Here is a 26,198-nt window from a genome sequence, read left to right as displayed (position 1 = left end):
TAATCAAAACCTTCCTTACTATCTTGGATTACATGTTAAGTGTTACTCCGATAGAGACTTGGGCAGTAATACTTCATCTTGTATTGCCCACAACTCTCTTCCAGGCCATACCAGCACATTTGTTCACAGTGTATAGTAAGATTTATTTCCATTGTTTCATAGAGAAGTCAGAAAATCTGTTTCGCAGTTACAAGAATTTGAAAAGTGTGAGTTAATCAAACCAAAACGTTTTTAGTTCTCATTTCTAGATTGCGGCTTTGAGACTTAAAAATCTCGCTCGCTCTTCGGTATAAAAAGCCCTGTGCTCCTGTGCGGTATATACAGACAGCCAGACCCCACTGGAGCAGCTGGGTTGTTTAAAGAGTAGATATGTAGACGGTAGTCCCAGGAGGGTGCCAGCAGTGCCGCTGCCAGCCCTCGCTGTGAACTCTCAGGGCACAGACTCTAGCCCCTTCTGTTTTCATCCTCTGCCCAGTGAATAAATTAGGTCAGAAAATGACCACAGAAGGGAAGAACAGAACCTTGGGAGGTTGGTTGTACAGTCAAGAGAGCTGCTCAGTAGCTAACAGTAGAAAATAAAGCAAACTGGGGCGCCTGGGTGGCTCAGTCGGTGAAGCGTCCGACTGCGGCTCAGGTCACGATCTCGCGGTCCGTGGTTCGAGCCCCGCGTTGGGCTCTGGGCTGATGGCTCAGAGCCTGGAGCCTGCTTCCGATTCTGTGTCTCCTTATCTCTCTGCCCCTCCCCCGTTCATGCTCTGTCCCTCTCTGTCTCAAAAATAAATAAACGTTAAAAAAAAAATTAAAAAAAAAAAGAAAATAAAGCAAACTAATGGTGTACACTGAGGTTTTTCTCAGAGCAGTTCAGTTGTCCACTTTTCACAAAGATACAGCCTAAAAAGTGTCACTTTTTCTCTCTGATTTGTTTCAACAATTAGTAGTTGATATTGAGGTAACTTAATGTTAAGGATGTCAAATGGGAAGTATCTGGCTTAATTACATTCAATGTACATTTCCTACTCCTTTGTCCACTGTATACAGAAATCTGCTTTTCAGCCCCTTTGAGTATCAGTTTGGTAGTGTGCCATTGCAGGTTTTCTTTCCTCTTGCCTTTACTCCCTTCGTGGGCTGACCTGCTTCTCTTCCCTCAAGATCGAGAATACGTGTCACTCTTGTATAGCTTTCCCTGTCCCTTACCCTCCTGCCTGCCTCTAGCCCCGAGGAAGTCTTGCTCCTCCAGGTGAGGGCGCTGAGAAAGAGAGTGGGATCCACAAGTGCTCTCCCTTCTAATGAGAAGAGTGCAGGTGTCGTGCTGGCCAGGATGATACTTAGTACGTGAAAGTCCGCCACCTAGTTCTCAGTTCCTGCTCTGCCACTTAATGTGTGACCTTGGGCACCTACTTAATCTTTCTGTGCCTTACTTTCTGCCTCTGTCAATTGGGATAATAATAGTGCCTGCTGCATAGATTATTGTGAGGATTAGAAAAGACAGTACATGACATAGTAGTGAAGAGCATGTATTCGGGGGCCAAACTCCCTGTGTTTGAATCCCTAATCCCCTAATCCACTGCTTAGGCGGTCTTTGTGTTTCTCAGATTCCTCATCTGAAAAGTGGGGTAAAAAAACGGCACCACCCAAAGGAATGCTTGGGTGGCTCAGCCAATTGAGCGTCTGACTTGATTTCGGCTCAGGTCATGATCCCAGGGCTGTGGGATCGAGCCCCATGAGAGAAGATTCTCTCTCTCTCTCTCTCTCTCTCTCTCTCTCTCTCTCTCTCTCCCTCCCTCCCCCTCCCTCTCCCTCTCCCCCCCTTCCTCTCCCTCCCTCTCTCCCCCCCCCCACTTGCACTCTTCCAGTCTCTCTCTCAAATTAAAAAAAAAAAAAGGACCTCCTACATTCTCATGTTTACAAAAATGCCATGTTAGGGTCGTTGCAAGCATTACATGAATTAAAATACATAAAATGTAGGCCAGTGTCTGGCAAATAGTAAACACTATGTAAGTATTAACTATTGTTAAAAGGCTTACGGAAGAGTCTATCCTATAGTATGCACTCAAGAAATAGTTGCTATTTAACAAGGAGTTCCCATTTTTCAACAAAGTTCTGTAAGTGGAAAGCAGATTTAAAGAGAAGAAAGCAAATTAAAGCCACCATATAATGCCACTGCCTTCCACCAGGATAGTGACAATGAAAAGGATGATACTAAGCACAACTAGAATTTTTGCAGCTATCCACAGTTAGTATAAGTTAGTACAGCCACTTGGGAAAACGTGTGTTAAGGCTGAACTTACACGTGTCCTTAACCCAGCAAATCCTGGATGCATATGCACCCAACAGAAATGGCTGTTTGTGCGCACCAAAAGACAAGAATGTCACAAGAATATTTATAGGAACATTATCCTTAATAGCCAAAAACTGGAAGCAGCTCGAATAAGTCCTGTATGTTTATAAAATAGATGAATAGATGAATTACAATAATGTGTGTATGTGTATTACAGAATAAACGAAGGCAAACAAAAGAGTACATGCTGTGTAGTTCCTTTTCTTTCTTCCTTCTTTTCTTTCTCTCTTTTCTCTTCTTTCCTTTCCTTTCCTTTCCTTTCCTTTCCTTTCCTTTCCTTTCCTTTCCGTTCCTCTCCTCTCCTCTCCTCTCCTCTCCTCTCCTCTCCTCTCCTCTCCTCTCCTCTCCTCTCCTCTCCTCTTTTTTCTTTCGTTTTCTTTTCTTTTCTTTTTTCTTTTCTTTTCTTTCTTATCTTTCACAGCCAAACTAATCTATGGAGTTAGAAGTCAGGGCAGTGAGTCCCTTTCACAAGGGGACAGTGACTGGAATGCTCCTGGTGTTCTGTTGGCTTGATCTGGTTTGATGGTTACATGCTTGTATATTCTTTGTGAAATTTCATTCATGCTTATGATTTGTGCATTTGTATCTATGTATGTTAAACTTCAGTTTTAAAATGTATATTAAATCAGAAGACTTAAGAATTTTGGAAATGTTAATTTCTCAACTTGCCAAATGTCCCTGAAATTAAAGACTTTATATTTTTTTAAAATGTGGGTATGAACTACATGGCCAGAAAATTACCCAGTCTGACCTCTAATCTTCTTCTTAAATTGTGTCTTCAAGGCTGTAAAAACGTTAAGTAACAAATACCTTGGGCAACATACTTTGAAATAATCATTCGTTTTCATTTCGTCTGCCACCTCACATATATATTACAGATTACCTGAATAACATGTAGATGTTATATATAAAACTTTGGTTTGGAGCTAGAGTCCATCTTTTCGGCTTTTATCAGAGTGAAACACTGACACCCTGCAGATAAGATCTGGTGGTTTTAAAGTTTGATTGAAGGGGCACCTGGGTGTCTCAGTTGGTTAAGCGTCCAACTTCAGCTCAGGTCATGATCTCGCAGTGCGTGAGTTCAAGCCCCATGTCGGGCTCTGTGCTGATGCTCAGAGCCTGGAGCCTGCTTTGGATTCTGTGTCTCCCTCTCTCTCTGCCCTTCCCCCACTCGTGCTTTGTCTCTCTCGCTCTCTCAAAAATAAACATTAAAAAAAAGTTTTAAGTTTGATTGAAGAAATAGTTTTATGGGCTCCAGCTGTGAGATGTAAGAGGCAAGTCTGAAGGTGCTTGAATGAGCATGAGTCGTAATTGATGCTCATGCTTATTGCTTTGGTGTCCGTGATGCCGTTTTAGCAACTTAGTGAATTTCATCTTTGAAGTGGAATTTGTTTTGTTTAGTCTGCATTGTGCCCAGATTGGTGATTGAAAACCTTACACTTTCGCAGAACATTGCTTCATGGCCCTTCCCTTTTCTGCTATTTTTATATCACATGAATCATTGCATATTTAAGCCATCTGCAAGGCCTGAATGGAATGAGATAAAAGCTGCCATCACTTAGATTGACAGTTGAAAAGCTGGCATTTATTCCACGTTTATTCCTGATTATCTTTTATATTTTAAAGTCTCGAACTTCATTTCAAGTTGGTTGGTAATGTCTCTGAGCCAAAAGTATCTGTGATTCACAGTTTCTTTTACTTGAACATTGGGTCAAAGGGAGGGGATCTGTTCTGCGTCACTCAGAAGAATCTGTTAGGGACTCAGTTGTAACTCACTTGAGATAATAAGAACAGCGAGTTCCACTCTTGTTTTAAAAGTATGTTGGTTTCATCAGCACAGCGAGCCCTCCAGTTTGGCAGACACTTCATAGGGAATAGTAAAAACACAAGGTTCCTAAATTGCCAGATGAATACTTCAGAATAAATGTGTTTTGAATACCTAGAATGTATCACACCCGTTAGATAATGGTCAAAAGTATTTCTCAGCATAGCCACTTTTTCAAGGATTTATCGGGAGAAAAATGTCTGGGGTGTTGCTTTAAAAGAGATTGAGGATTAAAAGTGCACACCACGCTTGTACACACTGACCCAGCGCTTACCCGCGTCTAGTAGGTTACGCAGGGCCCGCAAAGCCTGTCCCGGCAGATTTTGTATAGTGGGGCTTTGCTCTGGGCTGCAGGAGCTTGGGGTCCCTGTGCTGACGTCAGCTGGAATCACATGGATTAGGAGGAGCGTGCGGATTGGGTTCCTTCAGGTTGAAACCAAATGCCCACTGTCATTAGGTGTCTCCTCTTTGTGAATGTTATGATACTTTGGTAACCCGGTAGTCATAAACTCTGGAACTCATAGAGGGAACGAAACATGAAAATACTCCCCTGTTTCCTGAAATGATAGACCAAAAACACAGTGATCACCTCAGCTAAGTATAACAGACTCTTCATTTTCAAAATGGAAAGATTTCAGACATGGAAAACTCTACTAAGAATCAAAGACTAATGGTACGGTTTTTATGTCTTTCCTACCTAACGGATCTCCATGTGATCTTGGGCATTAGTATTTAGTATTTCTGTTTAGCATTTTGGTTTTCTCCCATTTCACTAATGTACTGTAAATACTCAAAAGACCTAAATTTTCTTTGTAAACTATAGCAGTTTGAACATAGGTAACATTTTGATTCGGTTTTTTTCCCCTCTGAAGGGACAACTTGTAATTTTTGCTTAAAGATTGTTTGAGAACGACTGGGGCTGGGAATGTTCGTTATTTTACACAATTCTTGTGAAGTAATCATACTTCTTTTCCACTCAACGTTGTCTGTTTCTTTGCTTAGCAGACAGAAGGGGGCGCACAGACAGACGGCCAGCAGTCACAGACACAAAGTAGTGAGAACTCAGAGAGCAAATCTACCCCGAAACGGCTGCATGTCTCTAATATTCCCTTCCGCTTCCGGGACCCCGACCTCCGACAGATGTTTGGGGTAAGTCTCTGAAGTCCCTTTGTGGGTTTACAATGACAATTTAATGTGATCCGCCAGGCGTGTTATAAGTCATCAGGACCTTAGGATAAGACTGCAGACAGATTGAGGTAAATCAGTGTTTCCATCAGTCTTCAGGAATTTCCGTCACCTAGTGCCATCACTCCTGTCATCCTAGACAATGGCTGTGCAGGTTCTCACATACACAAGGCGACCGTGCAACCCGGTTTGCCCGGGACCAAGGGGTTTTGTGGGACGTGAGCCATTCAGTATTAAAATCAGGAAAGAGACAGGAATCCTTACCTTTCAGAGTGTTACGAGCTCAATGACTTAATGTTTGGGAAGCAGAAAGTACCTGTGTTTTGCTTTTACTTCCTCGCTCATAACTCAACAGCGTCAAGACCAATGTCTAAAAATCAGGAGTAGGGGGTTAGTTTGCTCCCTCTGACGTGTTCTTCCAGCCACTCGCTTCCTCCCGGAATCGCCATCGTGAAGACAAAGTAGAATAGCAAAGATTTCAGTTGTTGGAAAGTGAATGGCTGCTGGAAATCTTCGGGTTTTTTCTGGGCTCATGTGTTGTTGCCTGCTTTAATTCGAGCAGGCTCTTAACTTGACGTAGGAGTGAGAGCTCATGGTTTAAAAAAAACCTTTGCTGTTGTAGCTGCACGGTGCTTTGGCAGAAAAGCAGGTGCCCCGCTTGAAGTCTCGGCTGTGGCCTCTTCGTGGTGACAAGACCCTGGAGCACAGTTTTGTCACTGACCGCTGAGTACCTGGAGTATTTTCTACACTGAAGCCAAGGCCAGCGTTGAGATTTAATAACGTTCTTGAAGTACTTGACGAACCTTTTTAGAGAAAATGGTAGCCAGCTGTTCATCTCCACAGAAAAGAGAGCAACAGAAACCATAAAGGGCAGCGTAAAGAATTTAGGTTATATTTAAGAGGAAGTTTCCCAGGAGTATGAGTTCTCTAGTGGACTCTACTGAAGGTTCTCTACTGAACAGAAATAATACGGAGTCCTAGTCTCTGGAGATCGGTGAAAATGGAGTATATTCTCATGTGCTGCAAGCGTGTTTTCTCTGGAGTCAGAAAAATTGTGTGCGTTAAAGAGCTGCCTAGGCCGGTTATCAGTGATTTCTTGAGATGTGTTATCCTATACGGCTGCTAGGTGCACGTACAAAAACTTCTCCTTGCAAGGGACACCTGCTAGGGTTGCTCGGTCTTCCCCTGCCCGGTTAACAGCTGTCTCGGGAGGACAGCACTGGTAAAGAGCAGGGACTCCATGCTCCATTTTCTTAGCTCTGCAGACTTGACGAATGGCTTCCCTCAGCCTTGTTTGCCTTAGAAGGCAGCCCTCGCCAGCAGGATGGTATAAGGACGCATTAGACAATGTAAAAGGAAGCAAACTCTAAAACACCACTCAAATCTTAGTTTTTTGGATAGTCCTAGAAGTAAAATTAAATGCCCTCCTACCCAAAATAAGACCGTTTCCTCTTTCCTTTATTTCCCTAATGTTCTATTAAGCGATGAAACTGGAATCGAGCCCAGAAGTCTTACTCTAGAAAACGTGGGCTCTTAGGACATGTTTTCTGATACAGATAGTAATGCTTCAGCCCAATAAGAAAGCATGATTTGTTTCGCTCTTTTCGTTTTTTTCACACTTCCCAAAGTCTGATTCAAAATCCAGGCAACACTGGGCGCCTGGGTGGCTCAGTAGGTTAAGCCTCTGACTTCAGATCAGGTCATGATCTCATGGTCTGTGAGTTTGAGCCCCGCCTCGGGTTCTCCGCTGTCAGCACAGAGCATGTTTCAGATCTTCCGTCTTCTCTCCCTCCCTCTCCCTCTCGCGCATGTACATACACTCTCTCTTTCTCCTTTTCCAAATATTTTAAAATACGTATATTAACGTCCAAGCGACATAGATCATTGGGGTCTAGGAGTCCAGTATTCAGAGGGAGGTGTGACCGAAAAGATACCTGGAGATTTATTGCACATCTCTCCCATTAGTTCATCCGAGTATTGACTACAACAGGTAGTCTTGTCAGCTGCATGCTCTCCTCCACATAACGTCTGTGTTTTACGTATGCTCCCCTCCAGTCCCATTTAGGGAGCTAAACAGGTCTTTAGGCTTTGTGTTGTTAGTTTTGTTTCATTTCCCAAATGTTAAAATGTTTAAGGACCAAACAAAGCTATTACTTAAAATGCACTTGATAATGTTCATTGCCAAAATATTAAAATGGCAAATAAACGAAATCTGGTATAATGCCCACGAATGTTTAAGTACAATAGAAAACAGCGTGTAGTCTGTAGAAATGAGAACGTAGGTACATTTTTATTGGCTTGGACAACTGTTCATAGCATATTAACTTAAAAAATAAAAGTAATACGTGGAAACATTTCCTTAACAATATATGCCCGAGGAAAATCTGGGAAGGCTGTCTACCAGCACGGGGAGATGGCAGGTTTACAGAGGATCTGCATTTTGCTTTTCCTATTTTCCTTTTTATTTATCTGTACTTTCTGACCTTTTTTTTTTCTTATAGCGAACATGGTTTGCTTTTATAAATTAAAAAAAAAAAAAATAGAAGAAAAATAGCCTCCAATAGTATATCTTTCTACTTAGGATTTGCTTCTTAAAAACTGGGACATTTCGAAAAATTAAAGACGCAGTAGTTAGGAAAACCCCTAGTTCTTATCCTTGGAGAAGCATGTAATAGGGTAACACTGTGCATATCTTCTGGAAACAGCTTCTGCCATACAGAGGTGGATAATGCATGAGTGGGTGGCCTGAATAAAGAATGGGAAAGGAGACATCAGCTCAGTGATAAGGAAAAATCAGAACCCAGTATTGGGACCTACCAACAAATAGAAAGTAACATGGAAGTCGTATAAGAAGTGAAAAGAAAAAGAAAAGAAAAAGAAAAAAAAGATTCCTTTTTCAGGAGAAAATACAGTGTGTGGGTAAAAAGCTGACCGTGAATAAATGTTTTTATTTTTGTCTCTGCAGCAGTTTGGCAAAATCCTAGATGTAGAAATAATCTTTAATGAACGTGGTTCTAAGGTAAGCTCCCTCTCCACATTAAGTGTGCTTGGTTCCTTTGTAGTTTTGTTTTAAATAGTAAGTAACCAGAAAACTAAAGCTGTTTCTCAAGCCTACAGAAAGTATCCCAAGTTATCTGGCTTGGATTAGATTATCTCTAAAAATAAGCTACCACATGGCCAAACTTTATTCTAGTACTTCCTCTGGGGGAGTGAGGGGGGAGAGGAAGAGAAGTGTGGGGAGGAGGGCAGCGGTGAGGAGGGTCGGGGTAGGAGACACCAGCCCTTTATTAGACCGAAATTGCCCTAACCTGCTTATTTTTAAGGAAGAGAGAGAACACTTAAGTGAAATTCTGTATGAGAATTTTAGTGTGCATTCTACCAGAACAACCCGGCTTTCAAAAATCAGACTTCGAAATGACAGACTTAGGACAAATGTGATATTTCAGCCATTTGGTTGGCTTCCTCTCTCTTTGGAATAAATTTGACAAGGCGTAAATATAGGGAGTAGTGACTCAGAAATTCGTGGTAAGCTGATTTCCCCCTTTGAGTTCTACAGATAGGCAAACTTTGGGATGTAGAACCCCTTTAGTGACAGATATAGTAAGTTCAGTTTTTTGCATAAGGATGCCGTTAGTAACAGTGCACCATTCGCTATAGGTACTCTAAATGTGTTCTGTAGGAGAACTGAACATTTTAATACAAACTTGTTTCCCCCTTGTCATTTATTTACCATTTTAAATTTCCCAATCTATATGATGTAGAATTTCCATGCACTAAAATAAGCAGCAGTGATTTTAGGAATGAGGGAATGATGAAGTCTTACAGTGGTGTTGTGAAAAAATGTTTAATGAACTGAATTTCAGAAAGTTTCATTTGACAGTTTTCTTCCTCCTCAACAAGTGAAATGCACCCCACAGGCACAACCAGCTGCGACCAAGCTTGTGAATATTTACGTTGCTATGTTCACTTCTACGTGCATTTTTAGGATAGAACAATCTTTGAGTTAATTTTTCATTTGTTTATCTCTTCCTGAACTTTCAAAATAGCCCTTGGCTATAGTTTTATCTCGAAGAATGTAACTTAAGTAAAGTTAAATAAAGCAAATAAATGAGTTAATATTTACCTCTTCAATTTCCTACTCCAAATCCACCGTACCTTGGGAATTAATAGCATATATCTGCAGAGTCATATATATACCTCTGCCCCTCTAAACGAACACCAATGTATATACTGTTCTAATGCTCCTGATTATTATTCCCTGTATAGAACGCATCGACACTGGTAGTGTTTAATTCTGACTATAATTATTGTTAATCATTAAAGAGGTAATTATACTCTAAGCTTCCAGTTTTCAGTTAAAACAAAAAAGATTAATATGCCTATGCAGAACTTTCTCCAGCACTTAACTTGGTAAGTATTTTTAAAGTGAAATCTGTTCAACCTATAGCCAGTAAAACTGTTGATGCTTGTAATTTCTTCACAGTGGATTTCTATTCCTTTGTTGTATAGTTTGCTTGTATTTTTTGTGACCTTTTTAGATACAGGGTGGAAAAATGACAGTGGTTCAGATATGTATCATAAGTACGTGAAGATTATATGCCACGCTGCTTACCCAAAGTCGTAGTTTAAATGTTTGTAGTTTTAAGTGTATGCACTTAAACTGTTTCTAACTAGACTCCAACAACCCGAAGCCCAATATGATTTCATCAGGTATTGGGAACTTGCTCCTTACCAAGAAAATAATTTGATTGAATTCTTGTGAAGCAAAGGAAATTGATCTTTCTTAAGGCTTCTTTCATTGACTTCAAAGATTTGCCTACTACCCAAAATTGTTTAATTTACCCAATTCAATTGCTTCTCCCCTGTAATTTTCATTTTTAAAGGACACAAGCCTTCCTTTCTCTTTGGGAAATCTAAAAGCCTTCTCTCCGTTCGATGCTGTGTCCTCACTGCCCCTTTTTCTTTGGGCTGCTGACGAGTAGACAGTGTACTTAATTGGTAATTGTTCTTAAAGCACAGAAGGCACAATTGCCTGGGTCTGCCTTTAAGGACACTTACAAAACCTGTCTTCATCCTTTGCCCAACTTCTTAGCTGTCACCTAAAGTTCTTTGCTGCAGTAGGTTCCCCAGAACTGTTCAGATACTTGTTAGCAGAGATTTATTTTGGAGTCAAAACCTAGGTACCTCTTCCGGATCCACCTGACATAAATTAATGAGTACTTTTCTTTCTGTAAATAAAGTTTATTTTCTCATTTCCTTTTTGTTTGTGGTTGACTATAAAATTACAACATGCCTTGAAAGGAACCGGAGATAAGGAGATTTAAGTGGTCCTATTGTGCAGTTAAGAGTTGCTCAGTCTTTTTATGAGTGCTTTTCTGTACACAAATGAGCTTTATTAAATTTTTTTTTTGAAGCAGTAATGGAAAAACGAGTCACAAAATAATTCTGAGATCAGCGATACTTACATGTAAAACAGTTATCAGTGGAACAATTAAATAACCGCAGGCCTCCAAAACAAAAAGCAACTCTTTACTATATCTTCTTCTCTATAATGAGACTGTCAGCCTACGGTTTGAGAACATACCCATTTCCAGACATAAGTGAGCACTGCCGCGTTGCCTCGCCCATCCCCTCCCTGCCTTGTCAACATCCTCCTTCTTCAGCTTGCCTGCAAACATGATTTCTTTGTTGTTGAGTATTTTCCTTTTTTCTTCTTTGACCTTCATATTCTGGATCAGTTTGCCTAGATTATGGAATGAACGTGTATCGCTTACATTCATACACATACAGAAATATATGCATACATTATTTCACGTGATTTAAAAAAAATATATTTGTTAACTCCGTACTCCTTTGTAAACGCATAAAGTCAGCCGTATGTAATTTTCTGTGATTAACTAAAACAAAGGGGACTCTCCTTTGAAATCGTTCGATTAGGGTATATGGTAAAAATGCTACCCCTGCCCCAAAAATGAATACACTCAACTAGAATCTACAAAATGATTATACTGCTTTGTATAACATTGTTGATTCTCCACAGGTCACCAGTCATAACAAAGTATTACTTTGACAAACAGTAGAAACACGATATATTGGTAGAGTGGCCAGAGTTCTGGCTTATCTAGGATAGTCCCAGTCTATACTTGTTGTCTTCGTGTAATTATTACTAGTGTCCCCTTTCTCCCTCAGAGTGTTCCAGTTTGAACAACAAATCGTATTGCCCCTCCCCATATAGATTCTTCGAGTAACAGCTTTTAAAAAGCTCCCTTTTCAAAACCGTTATGAAGGAAAAACATGATTTTTAGTGACTAGACAAGAGAACAGACATAAATCATTAAGAGAGCATGGTGCTCACTACTATTCTCATGCCTTTTTTCTCACTCGATCTTCGATAGAACTCTAAAGAACGCATTGCATTCTTTAACTTGACGTTGTGTTCTCTGCTGGATACTTTCAGTGACTGAGAACGTGTTGGTTTTCAAAAAAAATGGTTTTACGTTTTTATTTAAAGTACAGGTAGTTAGCACATAGTGTGATATTAGTGTCGGGTGTACAATACAGTGATTCAGCACTTCCACGGGTGCTCGTCACGACAGGTGCGCTCCTTAATCCCTGTCACCTGTTTCTCCCACCGCCCCCCTCCCCTGTGATAGCCATCACTTGGTTCTTGATAGTTAAGAATCTCTTTCTTGATTTGTCTCTCTCTCTCTCTCTCTCTCTCTCTCTCTCTCTCTCTCCCTCCCTCCCTCCCTCCCTCCCTCTCCTTTTTTCCCTTTGCTCCTTTGTTTCTCAAACTCCACATATGAGTGAGATCATATGGTATTTGTCTTTCTCTGACTTACTCAGACTTCCCACCATTCTGTTCGTTATCACCCAGCCCCGTAACGGTCTGATAATTACCAGGCTTATTAAGTAAAGAAATACACACATTCTAAAATTTTTTTTTAATGTTTTTATTTATTTTTGAGACAGAGACAGAGCATGAGCAGGGGAGGGGCAGAGAGAGAGGGAGACACAGAATCGGAAGCAGGCTCCAGGCTCTGAGCTGTCAGCACAGAGCCCAACACGGGGCTTGAACTCACGGACTGTGAGATCATGACCTGAGCTGAAGTCGGACCCCTAACCGACTGAACCACGCAGGCGCCCCAGAAATACACACATTCTCATGTTTATACTTTCCATAAAGTTTGGTCAGCATACTTTTGGTATAGTTGTGGCTTGAAGGGCCATGTGTCGTAACTGCTAAACGTAGGAGCTCTTTACTTGTGCAAACAGTGCCGATTATTAAGTTCACTAAAGGACACAAAATAGAGCGCAGCGACAATTACTGAGATTTCCAGCAAGTTTTTAGCTAACGTGTTCTCATTACTTCTCTCAGGTGGATTTCTGGAATGATGGGATCTTGATTTGGGTTAGGCTTCGGTTTAGGCTGGAGTCAGGGAAGATAAAACCTCTAATCCCATCCCCAGACACAAGTAACGTGCTGTAATTTCTTGCCTGTTTCCCTGGATTTTAATTTCATGCAAAGGGAAATTATTCATTTCTTTCAAAATATGATCAAAAGACTGTCTTTGAAATTGTACTAACTAGGCCTTTGCTTTTCAGTAAAATTTGATAGGCGAAATGGTTTTCATTATACTTAAAACTGAGTTAACAGTGCATGTATTTCCAAAGGGCTTAGTTTGTTTTCTTTTGTTACCATCTTATGGGTTTTAGTTTTATTTTTCTTTCATTTATTTTGTTTAACTTCTGTGTTCTGGCCATACCCAGGAGAACGTCTGCTTTTGATTTCTCCCTTAAAACTTACATGGTAAATTTTTCTTTCTCATTCTTCTGAGATGGAAAAACTCAAAGATTATCCACATTTAAGAATATTTTGACAGTGCTCGTCCTGTGGCTTGTTATTTATTGCAGCCTGAGGCCAGGCTAAAAAGGTGGCGGTTACTCGGCTCCTGTCGGCCCTTGATGATAAGTGGGCGTGATAAGTGTGTGTCACTTCAGCAGAAGTTTTGACCTCAGCAGAAGTTTTGACCACAGCCATACTCCCTCCCTCCCGAGAAATACACCATTCCTGAGTTTTCAAAAGACAGCTAAGATAGCTGGTAAATCACTAACAGAACACTGATATATTTAAATTATTAACACAGAAAAACTTTGGGAACTGAGAGGTGTAGGTTATACAGGATAGAGCGTAGAGACCTGCGTCGTCCAGCAGAAGTGGCCATACTGAACGCTTGGAACATGGCGTCTAAATTCAGATCTGCTTTTAGTGTAGAATACACACTGCTCTCAAAGACTGACCAGAAAAAAAGGAATATTGAACATCTCACTGATGTTTTTGTATTGATGTCATGTCGAAATGGTAGCATGTTGCATATAGGTTGTCTTGAATAAAAATACGTTACTGAAATTGCTTTCATATTTTTTTTTTACTTTTTTAATGTGCCTAGGGGAATATTTAGAATTACATACTGACTTGGGTTATATTTCTGTCTGATAGCACTGGTATAGACAAACATGTCGACATCATTATTTTTTTTTTAATTAAAAACAGAAGTCTACTAAAAGTTTACTTTTTGTTTACCTGGTTTCTGTCTTCTTAAACCTGAAGTATTCACTCTTGTGAAGAATTTGAGATTAAATCTCAGTTCGACTTTGTGGCTGTTCTGACTGGTCATTATGTGTTCCTGATTGATACATTATATAATCATTTTGAAGCTCTTCTAAGGAAGAAGTGTTAGGTTTAGACATAATTTTATTAAGTTTTTTCTTTTCAAAGCAAGAGACCCAAGACTTAATGTGAATTAGATTTCCGAGAATGAAGGGACATTAAAACATAATTTCATTTAAGCATATTTTCCTGTTAGTAATTTTGTAAGCCTGGATAATCTGTGAATATCTTTAACTCAATTCCTGGCACATTTTCAAAACTGAAATTTTACTGAAGGAATGGTACGTTAAATTTTTTTTCTCAAGCAGGGTGCCTGGATGGTTCAGTCGGTTAAACGTCCGACTTCGGCTCAGGTCATGATCTCACAGTTCGTGGGTTCGATCCCCATGTCACGCTCTGTGCTGACAGCACAGAGCCCATTTCCGATCCTCTGTCCCCTCTCTCTCTGCCCCTCCCCGACTCATGCTCTCTCAAAACTAAATAAACTTCTAAAAAGTTTTTTTCAAGCTTTGAGTTAACATCTTTGAAACCAAATTGTAGTTAAGTTGATGGAAGATCACTTCTCTAAAGTTTCAGCATGAGAGGAAAGTATTAAAGAACAGTGCTCTAAAAATACTGTTTATACTTCTTACCTCCCTAATCACGGACTTCTGAGAGGTATATTTCCTATTGCTTCCGAACAAAGTATCACAAAGTCTGTGGCTTAAAAACACAGACATGTATTATCTTACAGTTCTGGAGGTCAAGGTGTTACAGGGCTGCATTCTTTCGGCGGCTCTAAGGAATAATCCACTCCTTGCCTTTTCCAGCTTCTGGAGGCGACCCGCATTCCTTGACCTATAGCCCCACTTCGATCTTCAAAGCCAAAAATGGCCAGTCCAGTCTTTCTCAGGCTGCTACACTCTGTCTGATTCTGGCCCCCATCTTCCCCTCTTTAATTTAGAAGCACCCATTTAATTTAATTTAGTGATTACATTGGGCTCACCTGAATAATCCAGGATAATCTCCCTATCTCAAGATCATTAATTGAATCACATCTGCAAAATCCCTTTAGCCAGGTAAGGTAGTAACATTCACAGGTTCCAGGGATTAGGGCGTGGACAACTTTGAGTGGGGGGCATTATTCTGCCTGCCCCAAAGCCTGTTTATCTACAAAGGAAAGAAAGAAATCTTACCTCTGCTTCGTATCAGGAAGTCCCAAAGAATCAGCAACCTCCTCCTTTAGTCTAGGTAAAGACGCTTGTGAAGATTGCTTTATTTTTACATTTTTGGTATCTAGATGAGCATTTCCTTTGGAATATAAGCACTTTTCTTTATAAGACATTTGAAAGTGAAATTTTGTTCCAGAATATTAAAGTCATTATTGAGAAAATCTTAACACAAGCAGACTTTGATGTTAAACGTTGTCATTTGCTGGCTGTAAAACGTCCATGCTCGTGACACCACCCTGCGTTCTTGTGGATGTTACTACATCACAGGTGTCCCATCAACACAATACAGAGAGGAGGATCACAGAACACATTTAGCAATTAGATTTGAAAAAGGAAACTACAAGGATTTTAAGACTCGGGTCGTTTAGTTAATAGGATACTGAACTTTGGTTTCAAAGCTTAATTTCTCCTTTTCTTCCCATTAGCTGTAGGAAGAAGGCCTTGTTGATGCTTGGGTACTTAACACAGTTTGACGGTCTTTCTTTATGTTAAAAGTAAAACCAACAGATTGGTCCTTTCTACCCCCGGTTGTATTTAAAAGACAAGTCTGTGAGTGTGTGGGTGTGAAGATACAGTCATAATGCTAACACTAAAAACCTAGGTAGTAGTCTCCACATCATCTGTTATCCAGCTACTGACGTATAATTTATTAACTTAACCCAAGGGGCATATGATGTTTGAGACTCTGAGGATCCGTTGGAATACAGTTTTAATACTACTGCAGTGTGATAGAAAACCTCCTCACTGTGACCTTTCTTGCAAGGTTTTTTTTTCTGTTGGAGGACTCTCCAGGATTGGAGAGCTGGCTTCCTGTGTTCAGCAGATGCCAGTGTGATGACAAACCGTGCTGTCACTTAGGAACTCGAGATCCAACACGACACCTCCAGTTGTTGATGTGGCTATAACACATTTGTATCAAAATGTGTTTCTGAAAATGTGTTTCCATTGATATTTTCAGCATACTTACATCTTTAAGGAAAGTATTAATTAACCCCAGAGTACCTCAGTACATAGAACGTTTTCTGTCAGCTCAGCTTTGCATTTTCTAGAGTATTTGTGGTGATATCCAAATTACAGGCAGAGATAACCCACTGGGATCCTCCGTGGATCACCACCCAACCATAGAATCAGAACACAAAGTAATCAGAGCCTTCAAAATGACGGGAGTTGCTTTTGTGAAATCTTTTTTTTTTTTTTTTTAATTTTTTGACATATTTGTTTATTTTGAGAGAGAACAAGGCGGGGAAGAGCAGAGAGGGAGAGAGAACCCAAGCAGGCTCTGCATCATCCACGCACAGAACCCGACACAGGGCTCAATCCCATGAACCGCAAGATCATGACTTGAGCGTAAATCAAGAGGCAGACGCTTAACTGACTGAGCCACCTGGTGCCCCAGCTTTCGTAAAATCTTACAGAACAATGCATACCATTTACCATCCCAGATAAGAACCTGTTTTATATGTATATGGAAATGCTCATCATGGAGAACAGCAGAGCTTCAGTAAAAATAAATAACAAATGAAGGGTTCCAGGTTGTCCTACCGTGGAATGTTCAAAGAATGCCAGAGGGACAGTGAAGCTGTTGAGAAATTAGCACTTTCCCAAAAAATCCTAAGAATTTACTACTCACAGATGTAAATAGCTTGAGAGAAGGTGATAGTTACAGAGTGGAAAGATAAGGACAGAGTGCCTAGGAGGCAACGGATACAGTGCTTGATGAGAGAGTCACGTAAGTATATCGTGAATCCTGGTGATTTTGACGGAGAATTTTCAGATAAATGTGAACATAGGAGTAAGTGGGTTGACCCCCTGGCTCCTGGTTTGTCTACTTAATGAAGAAAAGCTCCATATAATTTATTTGTGTACAGTGCACAAATAAATTAATTCTAACTCTGAGTAGCAGCTGCATTGCTGTTTTATGGTATTCTTTTCGTGGCGAATAGTGTACAACTGATGTCACTAACCTAGATAGATCTCATTCCCACTGCCTTTTGATTATTCCTTTTTTCCCCTCTATACGGAAAATCACTAATACATTCAGTAGCAGATGTCAGCTTCAACAAATGTATAATTTAGGCAGATTTGGATAAGCTCTTTTCTGGAACTCAGCTGAACCTATTTTTACTCTGAGTGCCAGTCATAATTGACTGCCCCCTGCTTAGTGATATTTTCATTAGCTTAGATGAACACAGGTGCTCTCGTCTTCCACACCCAGTACCTACAGAATTGTAGACCGAGACTATTTTTTCAATTATTCTGGCCCCAGAGGAATTGTGGTGCTACAAGCAACAGGCAAAGTGGGGCTAGAATGATGAGCTCTCCTAAAAAAAAAATCTCTTTATACAGCGAATGCCCCTAAATATAAGGTTTCATGGAGAAGCTGCTGGGGAATGGCAGACTTAATTATGTGATTTTGTTTTTAGTATTACGTAAAGGGACGTGTGTATTAACAGCATGAATTGAAAGAGAAAGAACACTTAAAAAAAAAAAAAAAAAAAAAGTTCAGATTCTTGGTGAAATGGTTTGACCCGAGTAACTCTAAACCTTAATTTTGGTCTGGCCTCACATGCTTTATGTTTTACTTTATTATTGTTACTGTTGTTAATTACATTATCATTATTATTGTTGTTGTTGCCATTATTATTACTATGATTATTACTACTACTACTGCTACAGTTCTTTATTCTTTTATTGGATTTAATTTCCCTTCACAAAATATGCATGGGCCAAAAATGTGACTAGTACTGCCAATGTGGGTTTCATACTGTGATATTTTTTCTCTGTTTACCAAGAGATCAGTATTTCAATATAACGATACGCATGTTTTCCCCCCTTCTCCCGCTGCATGCAGGGATTCGGGTTCGTAACTTTCGAGAATAGTGCTGATGCAGACAGGGCCAGGGAGAAATTACACGGCACCGTGGTAGAGGGCCGTAAAATCGAGGTGCATGTCTTCAATAATTCAATTTCCGGTTTATATTTTTATTTCTCTCTTTCGTGTACTGCCCCCCTTATTTCACATTCGGAACCCTGTCTCGTTGTCTGTGTGTCTGCACACACGTGTATGTGTGTACGTGTCTCTCTGTCCTTCACCTTCTTGCACTAAAATGTGTACAAATAACCCTTCTACCCTCCTTCCCTCAGTTTTCAGTTGTGCGGGGGTTTTCATTTTGATTTACTTGTGTGCGTGTCTATGTGTATTTGTTTTTCATTTACTTTTTTCCTCCGAAATGTTCATCCTTCTGCTCTCTTGATTTTTTTCCTTTGCTTCAGTTTGCGAGACTCCATGTGAATACCTGTGATCAGGCCAAAACGAAACTAACTTTGTAAATGTCTAAAAACAATCCAGCTTACGACATTGTGTCCTGTATTGAATCAAAGATCCAGCCAGTATCCCCTTGTCAGGAGGCCAGTTCGCCTCCATGAGCGTGTGATAAGGAATTTAGAAGACCTTAGAGGTTGTGGGGGCGGGGGAGAAAGAACCCAAATCTCATGGGGTTTTTGAATATATTTAACGTCAAGAACGTCAACCACGAATGGATAAAATCCTCCGACTGAGGCTTTGACGGCTGCCACCTGGTGTTCACCAGCCCTTTTGAACAACGCAGTGAAGGTTAACTGGCCCCTTTCCCCTTGCCCAGTTTTTTAAAGTATTGAAATATAAAAGCCACCATTTTGAGTAAGATGTCTGCATATTTTGCTTTCTCCCTCCCTTTCCAATGGTTTAGCATTTAGGGCCCTTCACTTGACTCCCTCTTTCCATGGTAACTATACACAATGCTGGCGATGGTGCCCGTGGGCGGTAAGTGAAACAAAGCACTAGAGAAGAAGCTTTTTAAATTGTTAATTACAAAACAATTAAATAAGAAAGAAAAAGTCCATCTGCCATCTCACATTAACACTACAAAATGTGATTTGACTTGTTCCTCTCCCTTTTCCTTTCCCCTTTTTATTTTCAATGCTGTTGAGTAATGCCGCCTGGACTTTGGATGTACATATTGTTTGTAGCAGTCTGAGCTGTTTGATTACTGACGTCATGGTGATTTTTTTCCCCCTTGCACATCTTACTCAGAGTTCCTGAACTCCAAGTTTGGCTGGTTTTATTAATGCACTCCCTGCCCCTACTTCCTTTCCTCTTCCCCAGACCTCTGTTTGTAGCTCTGACTGCTCTCTCCTTGCCCTTGACAGCTCTCTTTCCTGCCCATGATACCCCTCCCCGCCCCCACTCTCTCTTTTCTTTCCCCCTCCCCTGCCTTGCTGTGTTCTCTCTCCCCGAGTTCGGCTCCCATCCTTCTCCCTCGGCCGCTCCCTGCCCCTTCCCTCTGTTCCCTGCAGCTGCTGGGTCTTTGCTGACCGGTGGTTTCTGATTGGTTCTGGCCATTTTCCTGTTAGTGCTTGGGTGCTTTCTGCTCTAGCAGCTAGTGTCCGCTCTGACCCCCTTCTAATCCTTGTCTGTAAGAACCTCGCTCTCCACTCTCTCCCTTCTTTCCAAAACTGATTGTTTTTTCTTTCTTTTATTTGTGTGTGTGTGTTTTAACTGCATGCTCTCAGTCTCATCATTGTTGTATCCCATTCTTTCTTTTTAAATGTGAAATGTTTATATTATTTGGTGGCTCAAACTCGAGTAAATGGAGTTTCTTTTCCTCACAAAGGAAGATTACCACTATGCAAATCCGAAAAGACATCTCAAGATGTTTTTTGATTCCAGTTCCACCTAAAATTGGTCTCTCCATAACACGGATTTAGCACCATCCAAACTTAACTGTAATGTAAATCCCCAGAGGCGAAGCAAGACGTCTCTGTTCGGTGTGTTTTGTAATGCTTTTGAAAGCTGGCCTGTTTAATGACCTGACGGCACGGTACACAGTCAGGTTCTGTGGTGACGTTGCACCCTCCTTGCAAGAGCTTTAAGCTGGTTCTGACACTGGGCTGCAGTTTTCTGGCTTCGAAGCTCCATTCGTCTCTTCCTCATCTTTGTAACATTTACTCACCCTAGCACTGAGAATGCTCTAAACTACGCAGTTCTGTAATGAGGGTGGACAGTACCATAAAACAAAAGAAACATAAAAGAACTGAACAAATAAGGCTTAAGTGCCTAATTTAAAAGCCTTCTGAAAGCATTGTTCTTCAATGGATAGACCACATAGTCTAGAAAATTCAGAACGGTCCTGAAGCCGGTCAACATGGGAATCTAAGTTCTGATATCTTTTTTTTCTTTTTAACTAACCTCAAACAGCAAAATCTTGCACAAACATCAAAAGTGCTGAACATGAGAACGGGTGAAATCCACAGATTTATTTTCTTATCTTCCTGTAAATCTATTTCCTGACCCATGTGGCAAGCCTCTGTTTTACTAATGAACTTCAAAGTTCATGTGCAAACAGAGTTGTTTCCAATTTACTTTTTTTCCATAATTCAGAGACTTCTCTATTTAAGAGATCTCCAAAGAACTTGGCAAATGTGTCTTGTCTTTGGAGTACTTAGTGGTAAAATAGCCCTAGTTTTCCATTTGGAGACTAAGAAACTGCATTTTACTCTTGTTAGCCTCATTTAATAAACACTTTACTTAAAATATGATATATTAATATTTTATATTGCTATATTAATTGTTGAAATCAATATTCTCTGAAATTTACATTTTATTAAACTGAGTGCTGTGTTACTGGATGAGCAACTCCGTGTTCCCTAACGTGGTCTCCTTTCTCCCTGCCCCTTCTTTCTCCTTTGTATTTTTAGGTGAATAATGCTACAGCACGCGTAATGACCAATAAGAAGATGGTCACACCATATGCAAATGGTAAGAGATTACGCATCATCTTCAGAAGGATGTCATTTGTTCTTGTATTAATACAGGAACTTTTTATACTCCTCAAAGAATCTCAGTTTCAGTCTTAAGGCAGCTTGTTTAATGAACATGGAAGTATTTTCTTTACCATGGGAGTATTTTCTTTACCTAGGAGAATAGTTTATTTCTGCAAATTTGCTTCTTTTCTTAGAACTAAGCTGAGTTTTTAAGTTATTAAGCTGTAATGGTCTCAGTAAAGTTCATCTGACACACAGCGTGAACACATCATTTGAGGTTACCTGTTAACCCAATGGGGGATCCCACTAAGGCACCCTCACTTTTAGCTGCTGTAGTCGTTCGTGATACGTTAGGCTTGTCCGTAATAGGTGCCCACCACTGCTCACTTTTACTACTGACTCCTGCCCGCTCCTGAGCATGAGTGGACTAATTCTTGACCCCTTGCCCTCCTTTTAAAGGTATGCTCTGAGATAAAAGTCGTGGCGCGCATGCGCATTTTCTATTTTCTGTCCCGTGACCCCATGCTATATAGTGGGTTTCATAAATGTTTCTCATTGAGAAGGAGACATTGTGAATGTTTTGCTTAACAAAAGCAGAACCCTTCCATCACTCGTCAGTCTAATCTGGACTCACGTTTATCTAAATGAGCTGGAACTTTATTTGAATCTGCCGTACAAGCAGCGGTTTTGCCAGCTGTGTTCTACGGGGCCACTTGGGGAGGGTGGAAAGGAAGCCCATGAATGGGGTCTTGAGACCTCCAGCAACTTCTCATTTTCCGTTGTGTACTTCAGCGTTCTGCATAAAATTTTATCTAGAGCCAAATGGGGTGTTTTCTGTTTTGTAAAAGTTCGAATCTACTGCTAGAGTATGACAATATGTGCTGGTGATGTCTTAAATCAAGGATAAGTATCTTAGTCTATTCCATGATGTCTTCAATAGATAGATTTAGCCCCGCTTTTCAAACAGATGGTACAGATCAGCATAATTTGCATTTATTGGCCTAACTTACATTTTCCCTACCCATTTTATCAATGGTACATCATGTGATACCACCACCTCCCCCTTTACCTCTTGATATTTTTTCACTGCCATCACAAAAACAGACGTTTCTGCAATGTTTGTTTGTTTGTTTGTTTGTTTGTTTGTTTGTTTGTTGAGAGAGAGAGGGAGACACAGAATCCGAGGCAGGCTCCAGGCTCCGAGCTGTCGGCACAGAGCCTGACGCGGGGCTCAAACTGGCGAACCACGAGATCATGACCTGAGCTAAAGCCAGACACTCGACCAACTGAGCCACCCAGGCGCCCCAGAGTTTCTGCAATTTTGATAATAACCCAGTGTAAACAACATAGGAAGGAGAGGCAAAGTGTGTCAGATTTCCTATAAATCCAGGGAAGACAGGGTGGTAGAAAGAGTCGCCAACTGGAATTCGGAAGACAGAAATTCTACTTCTAGATTTGACTCTTCATTTTGTCCTTGGGCCCATTTTTTTTTAAAGCTGATTCTGTTTTCATCACTATGAATTGGCAGTCACAGAATTTGAGCCCCTGAAGGCTCTGTAGAAGTCATCCAACCCAACCTTCTTAGTCTATTATTTAGGAAATTAAGCCCAGAGAAGGATAGTACTTACTGCAGTCCCAGATGTCGCACCTGTCTTACCTCTCTCCCTTCGGGTTTTGTGAAGGTCAAAACTACTTTGTAAATTGTACAGAACTAAAACATATCTGAAGTATTATTGACAGCATACCATTATATGCCATTATTAACATGTGTATTATTACTTCCAGGAATGCTTAAATAACAATACCATTGGTAGGAAAGAAAAGAATCATTTTTTGAATATTATTCTAAATTAATATTCAAGCCTTAGCGGAGCCAAATTTTATTTATTTATTTTTTTTAATCTTTATTTATTTTTGAGAGAGAGAGAGAGAGACAGAGTGCAAGCAGGGGAGGAACAGAGAGAGGGAGACACAGAATCCGAAGCAGGCTCCAGGTTCTGAGCACAGAGCCCGATGTGGGGCTCGAACCCACCAACCATGAGATCATGACCTGAGCCAAAGTCGGATGCCCAACCGACTGAGCCACCCAGGCGCCCCACTGAGCCAAACTTTAGAACCCTGCAGCTCCTTGTGGTTAGAGCTTCTGATAAGAGTGCTCTGTGCCTTCTGGTGAATTCTCAGTCAGCAGTGTAGTTTACGTTGGTTGGAATCACTTGATTTGTCTGGCATTGGAGAACATTTGTGTTCTTACAACTTCAGTAGGATTTGAATCCAGATATTTGCCCAGTTTTTATATGAAATAATGAGGAAACCTCACCATCTATGAGCATATAAAATAACAGAGGATTGGATTGGTTCAGAATGAATGGGTTTTCTCTTAAGTACAGTCTCTCGTCTTTCAGAAAAATAATGGCACATTTTTTTTTTTGCTTATTTATGTGTAAAAATCAATAAATGTCTACTGATTAAAGTGTTCGTATGGGATTCTGTGTACTCTGTAACTCTCAGTGGGCAACAATACTTTTTTTAACACCTGCTACATTTCTATAAATATAAAAAACGGGAACGAAGAAATAAAATTGACATCAAAGCTAATTCTGGGAATAATTCAAAGTTTATAATTGTTTAAGCTAATGTTCAACAGCAATCCAGTATCCATTTGTTAAGATGACTGATTAACTTAAGTGTGTTCATTACAAACGGACATCCCAAGACATGCATGAAGTTGGGGATGCACCTTGAATTTTATCACTGTATGTCTCTTCTCGTTGACTGGCTGAGGTTAACTACAACAAGATCCCAGTAGTAAATCCCAAAGAAAGGGAATTTCAGCTTTACCCAGCTTTCCATCAGTGTGGTATACTTGAACACGGAGTTGAAGATCAGCTCAGATGTGAATGCAAATTTGAATTATAAAGTAGCTAGAATAGAAAGCGCCATCACAGTACCCCTTCCCCACTCACACGCTGTCTCTCTGTCTCTTAAAAGTAAATAAACATTAAAAAATAAGCAAACAAACTCCGGTGTGGGGGCGCCTGGGTGGCTCAGTCGGTCAGGCGTCTGACTCTCGCTTTTCGGCTCAGGTCACGATCTCGTGGTTTCGTGAGTTCAAGCCCTGGGATTGGGATTCTCACTCTCCCTCTTTCTGCCCCTCTCCCCATTCGTGCTGTCTCTCTCAAAATAAATAAATAAACTTTACCAAAAAAATACCCTGGTATGGAAGTGTCCTGACCTTCTCACATAACCCCCCCAGCTGGCACTCTCCAACGGGTAAAAGTAAATGCAGGGATATCTGAAGCCAGCTTGCACATGCACCAGTTGGTCCTTTTCACCGTGCTCCTTACATGGTCTGAAGTGCTCACTGTCCTCTCTTCCGTTTCAGGTTGGAAATTAAGCCCCGTGGTGGGAGCTGTATATGGCCCTGAGTTATATGCAGGTAGTACCATGTTGATTTTTCCATTCGTGCTGTTTAACTGCAAAAACATGTGTTGCTTTTCACCTTGCTCTTCCTTTGTAATCTTTTTGCATTTCTTAATTTTTTTTTTAACGCAACCAGCCTCCAGCTTTCAAGCAGACGTGTCCTTAGGCAATGATGCAGCAGTGCCCCTATCAGGAAGAGGGAGTATTAACACTTACATTCCTTTAATCAGTAAGTAGCCTATGTTGGCCTGGCGTGGAGTTTGACTGTTGCGAGTACAGAGTGATGTGTGCTAGTCTTCCCCCCACCCCCCACCCCAGGTAGAGCACGTAACTGAAAAGGAGGTGTTCTCGAGAGAGTTCGGTGCTATTACAGTGCCCTGGCCTTGCTCCACCTGTGTTAGAATCTCTCTGACCAGATATTAAGAGCGCCATGGAGCATAAACACTTGGAAAAGGCAGAGGGGATAAGGCCATGTGAGCAACAGTTGAGTCTGCTCTCGACAGTAAAGAAAACAAGACATGGGTATTGACAGAATGGGTTATACGTGTTCTCTGCCAGTCAGTTTTGGGCCCTCAGTAGAACATCGCTCAGAAGCACCTCCAGTATTCATGATTATTCTCAGTTCTGTTGAAACCTCTGAAGTCCTCCGGACCTGAGCCATTTTCCTCCAGCGAAAGGTAAAATTAAAAAGAGCTCAGTGAATGTGGAATAAATGTCGGTATGTGCTTTCCAGAGGATAGCACATTTAAAATAGGTTTTTAGAAACTGTCTGCCTCCCTGAAGGATACAAGTAGTTTCCCTCTCCCCTGACATTTCTGGATTAAAACATTTTGGATAAAAGAATAAAGTGGACTAATGAAATGTCTAAAGATTACTGTGTGCCTTGGAGGTTGGCACCGCGTACAAACACAAAAGAATATTCTTACAAAGAAGAATTACTCTATGCACATAATAACGTGTGGAAACAAGATTAGCAATGGGCCAGTTAAAGAGTTTATATCAGTCGATTTAAACTGCTGCCCCCCCCCCCCAAGTGAAAAATCTCTTATTCCGGCACTGGTTCTCGGACCTTCTCGACCTGTTTCTCACCAGCTTGCACTGTAATGCCAGGGCTGGGAAGGAGCAGAGTGCGCTCACTCAAGATTGGTGACGAACAGAGAGAGCATGGCATCATGAGCCTTTGTGTGTCGGGTCTCTCCATTTCTTTCTCAGGAAAGATGTGGTACATATCTTTGAACCTTTGCTGGAATCGGTTCAAAGCCGGTTGTGATTGTAGCCCTGCTGTTGAATGCAAGTTGACATTCCTGTCATATTTTGGGTCTCCCTTTAGTTCCTGGCTTCCCTTACCCGACTGCAGCCACCACGGCGGCCGCCTTCAGAGGAGCCCATCTGAGGGGCAGAGGGCGGACGGTCTATGGGGCAGTCCGAGCGGTACCTCCAACAGCCATTCCCGCCTATCCAGGGTAAGCATTAGATTCCAAAATAAGCAGCTGGACAGAAAAGAATACCATGGCCCTCTCACACCTTCTGGGACGTTGCCGTGCCACATTGTAGAGATTCTCTGAATATTTGCAAATTACTGGATTAGATGGCAAGAACCAAAATATACCATCGTCAGAATGTGACCAAATACCGATTCATTATATAAATCTTCATTTCGGCCACCTTAAGCCCTCACGGCTTAAGACAGCAGCCAGAACTGTCTTGTGTTTACTAGCAGTGTGTTGGCATGCAGTTCACTCAGCA

General features: G+C 41.0%; 1 protein-coding gene across 14 annotated transcripts in view; it reads left to right on the top strand.

The window, feature by feature from the left end:
• The window catches only part of RBFOX2 (RNA binding fox-1 homolog 2), a 280,295-nt gene that overhangs the window by 237,592 nt on the left and 16,505 nt on the right, over positions 1-26,198 (top strand). For 10 of the 14 annotated variants that reach the window (XM_042993158.1, XM_042993156.1, XM_042993152.1 and 7 more), the window contains 7 exons: positions 5,166-5,312; positions 8,314-8,367; positions 18,082-18,174; positions 20,967-21,027; positions 24,415-24,468; positions 24,589-24,681; positions 25,771-25,915. In XM_042993158.1, the coding sequence (XP_042849092.1) occupies positions 5,166-5,312; positions 8,314-8,367; positions 18,082-18,174; positions 20,967-21,027; positions 24,415-24,468; positions 24,589-24,681; positions 25,771-25,915 (647 nt within the window). The remainder of the gene's footprint in view (positions 1-5,165; positions 5,313-8,313; positions 8,368-18,081; positions 18,175-20,966; positions 21,028-24,414; positions 24,469-24,588; positions 24,682-25,770; positions 25,916-26,198) is intronic. The other 4 variants (XM_042993155.1, XM_042993153.1, XM_042993154.1 and 1 more) reach the window with 4 other exon arrangements.

Source organism: Panthera tigris, chromosome B4 (genome assembly GCF_018350195.1).
Source record: "Panthera tigris isolate Pti1 chromosome B4, P.tigris_Pti1_mat1.1, whole genome shotgun sequence".
NCBI lineage: Eukaryota > Metazoa > Chordata > Mammalia > Carnivora > Felidae > Panthera > Panthera tigris.
This window is presented reverse-complemented; position numbering and strand designations above follow the sequence as displayed.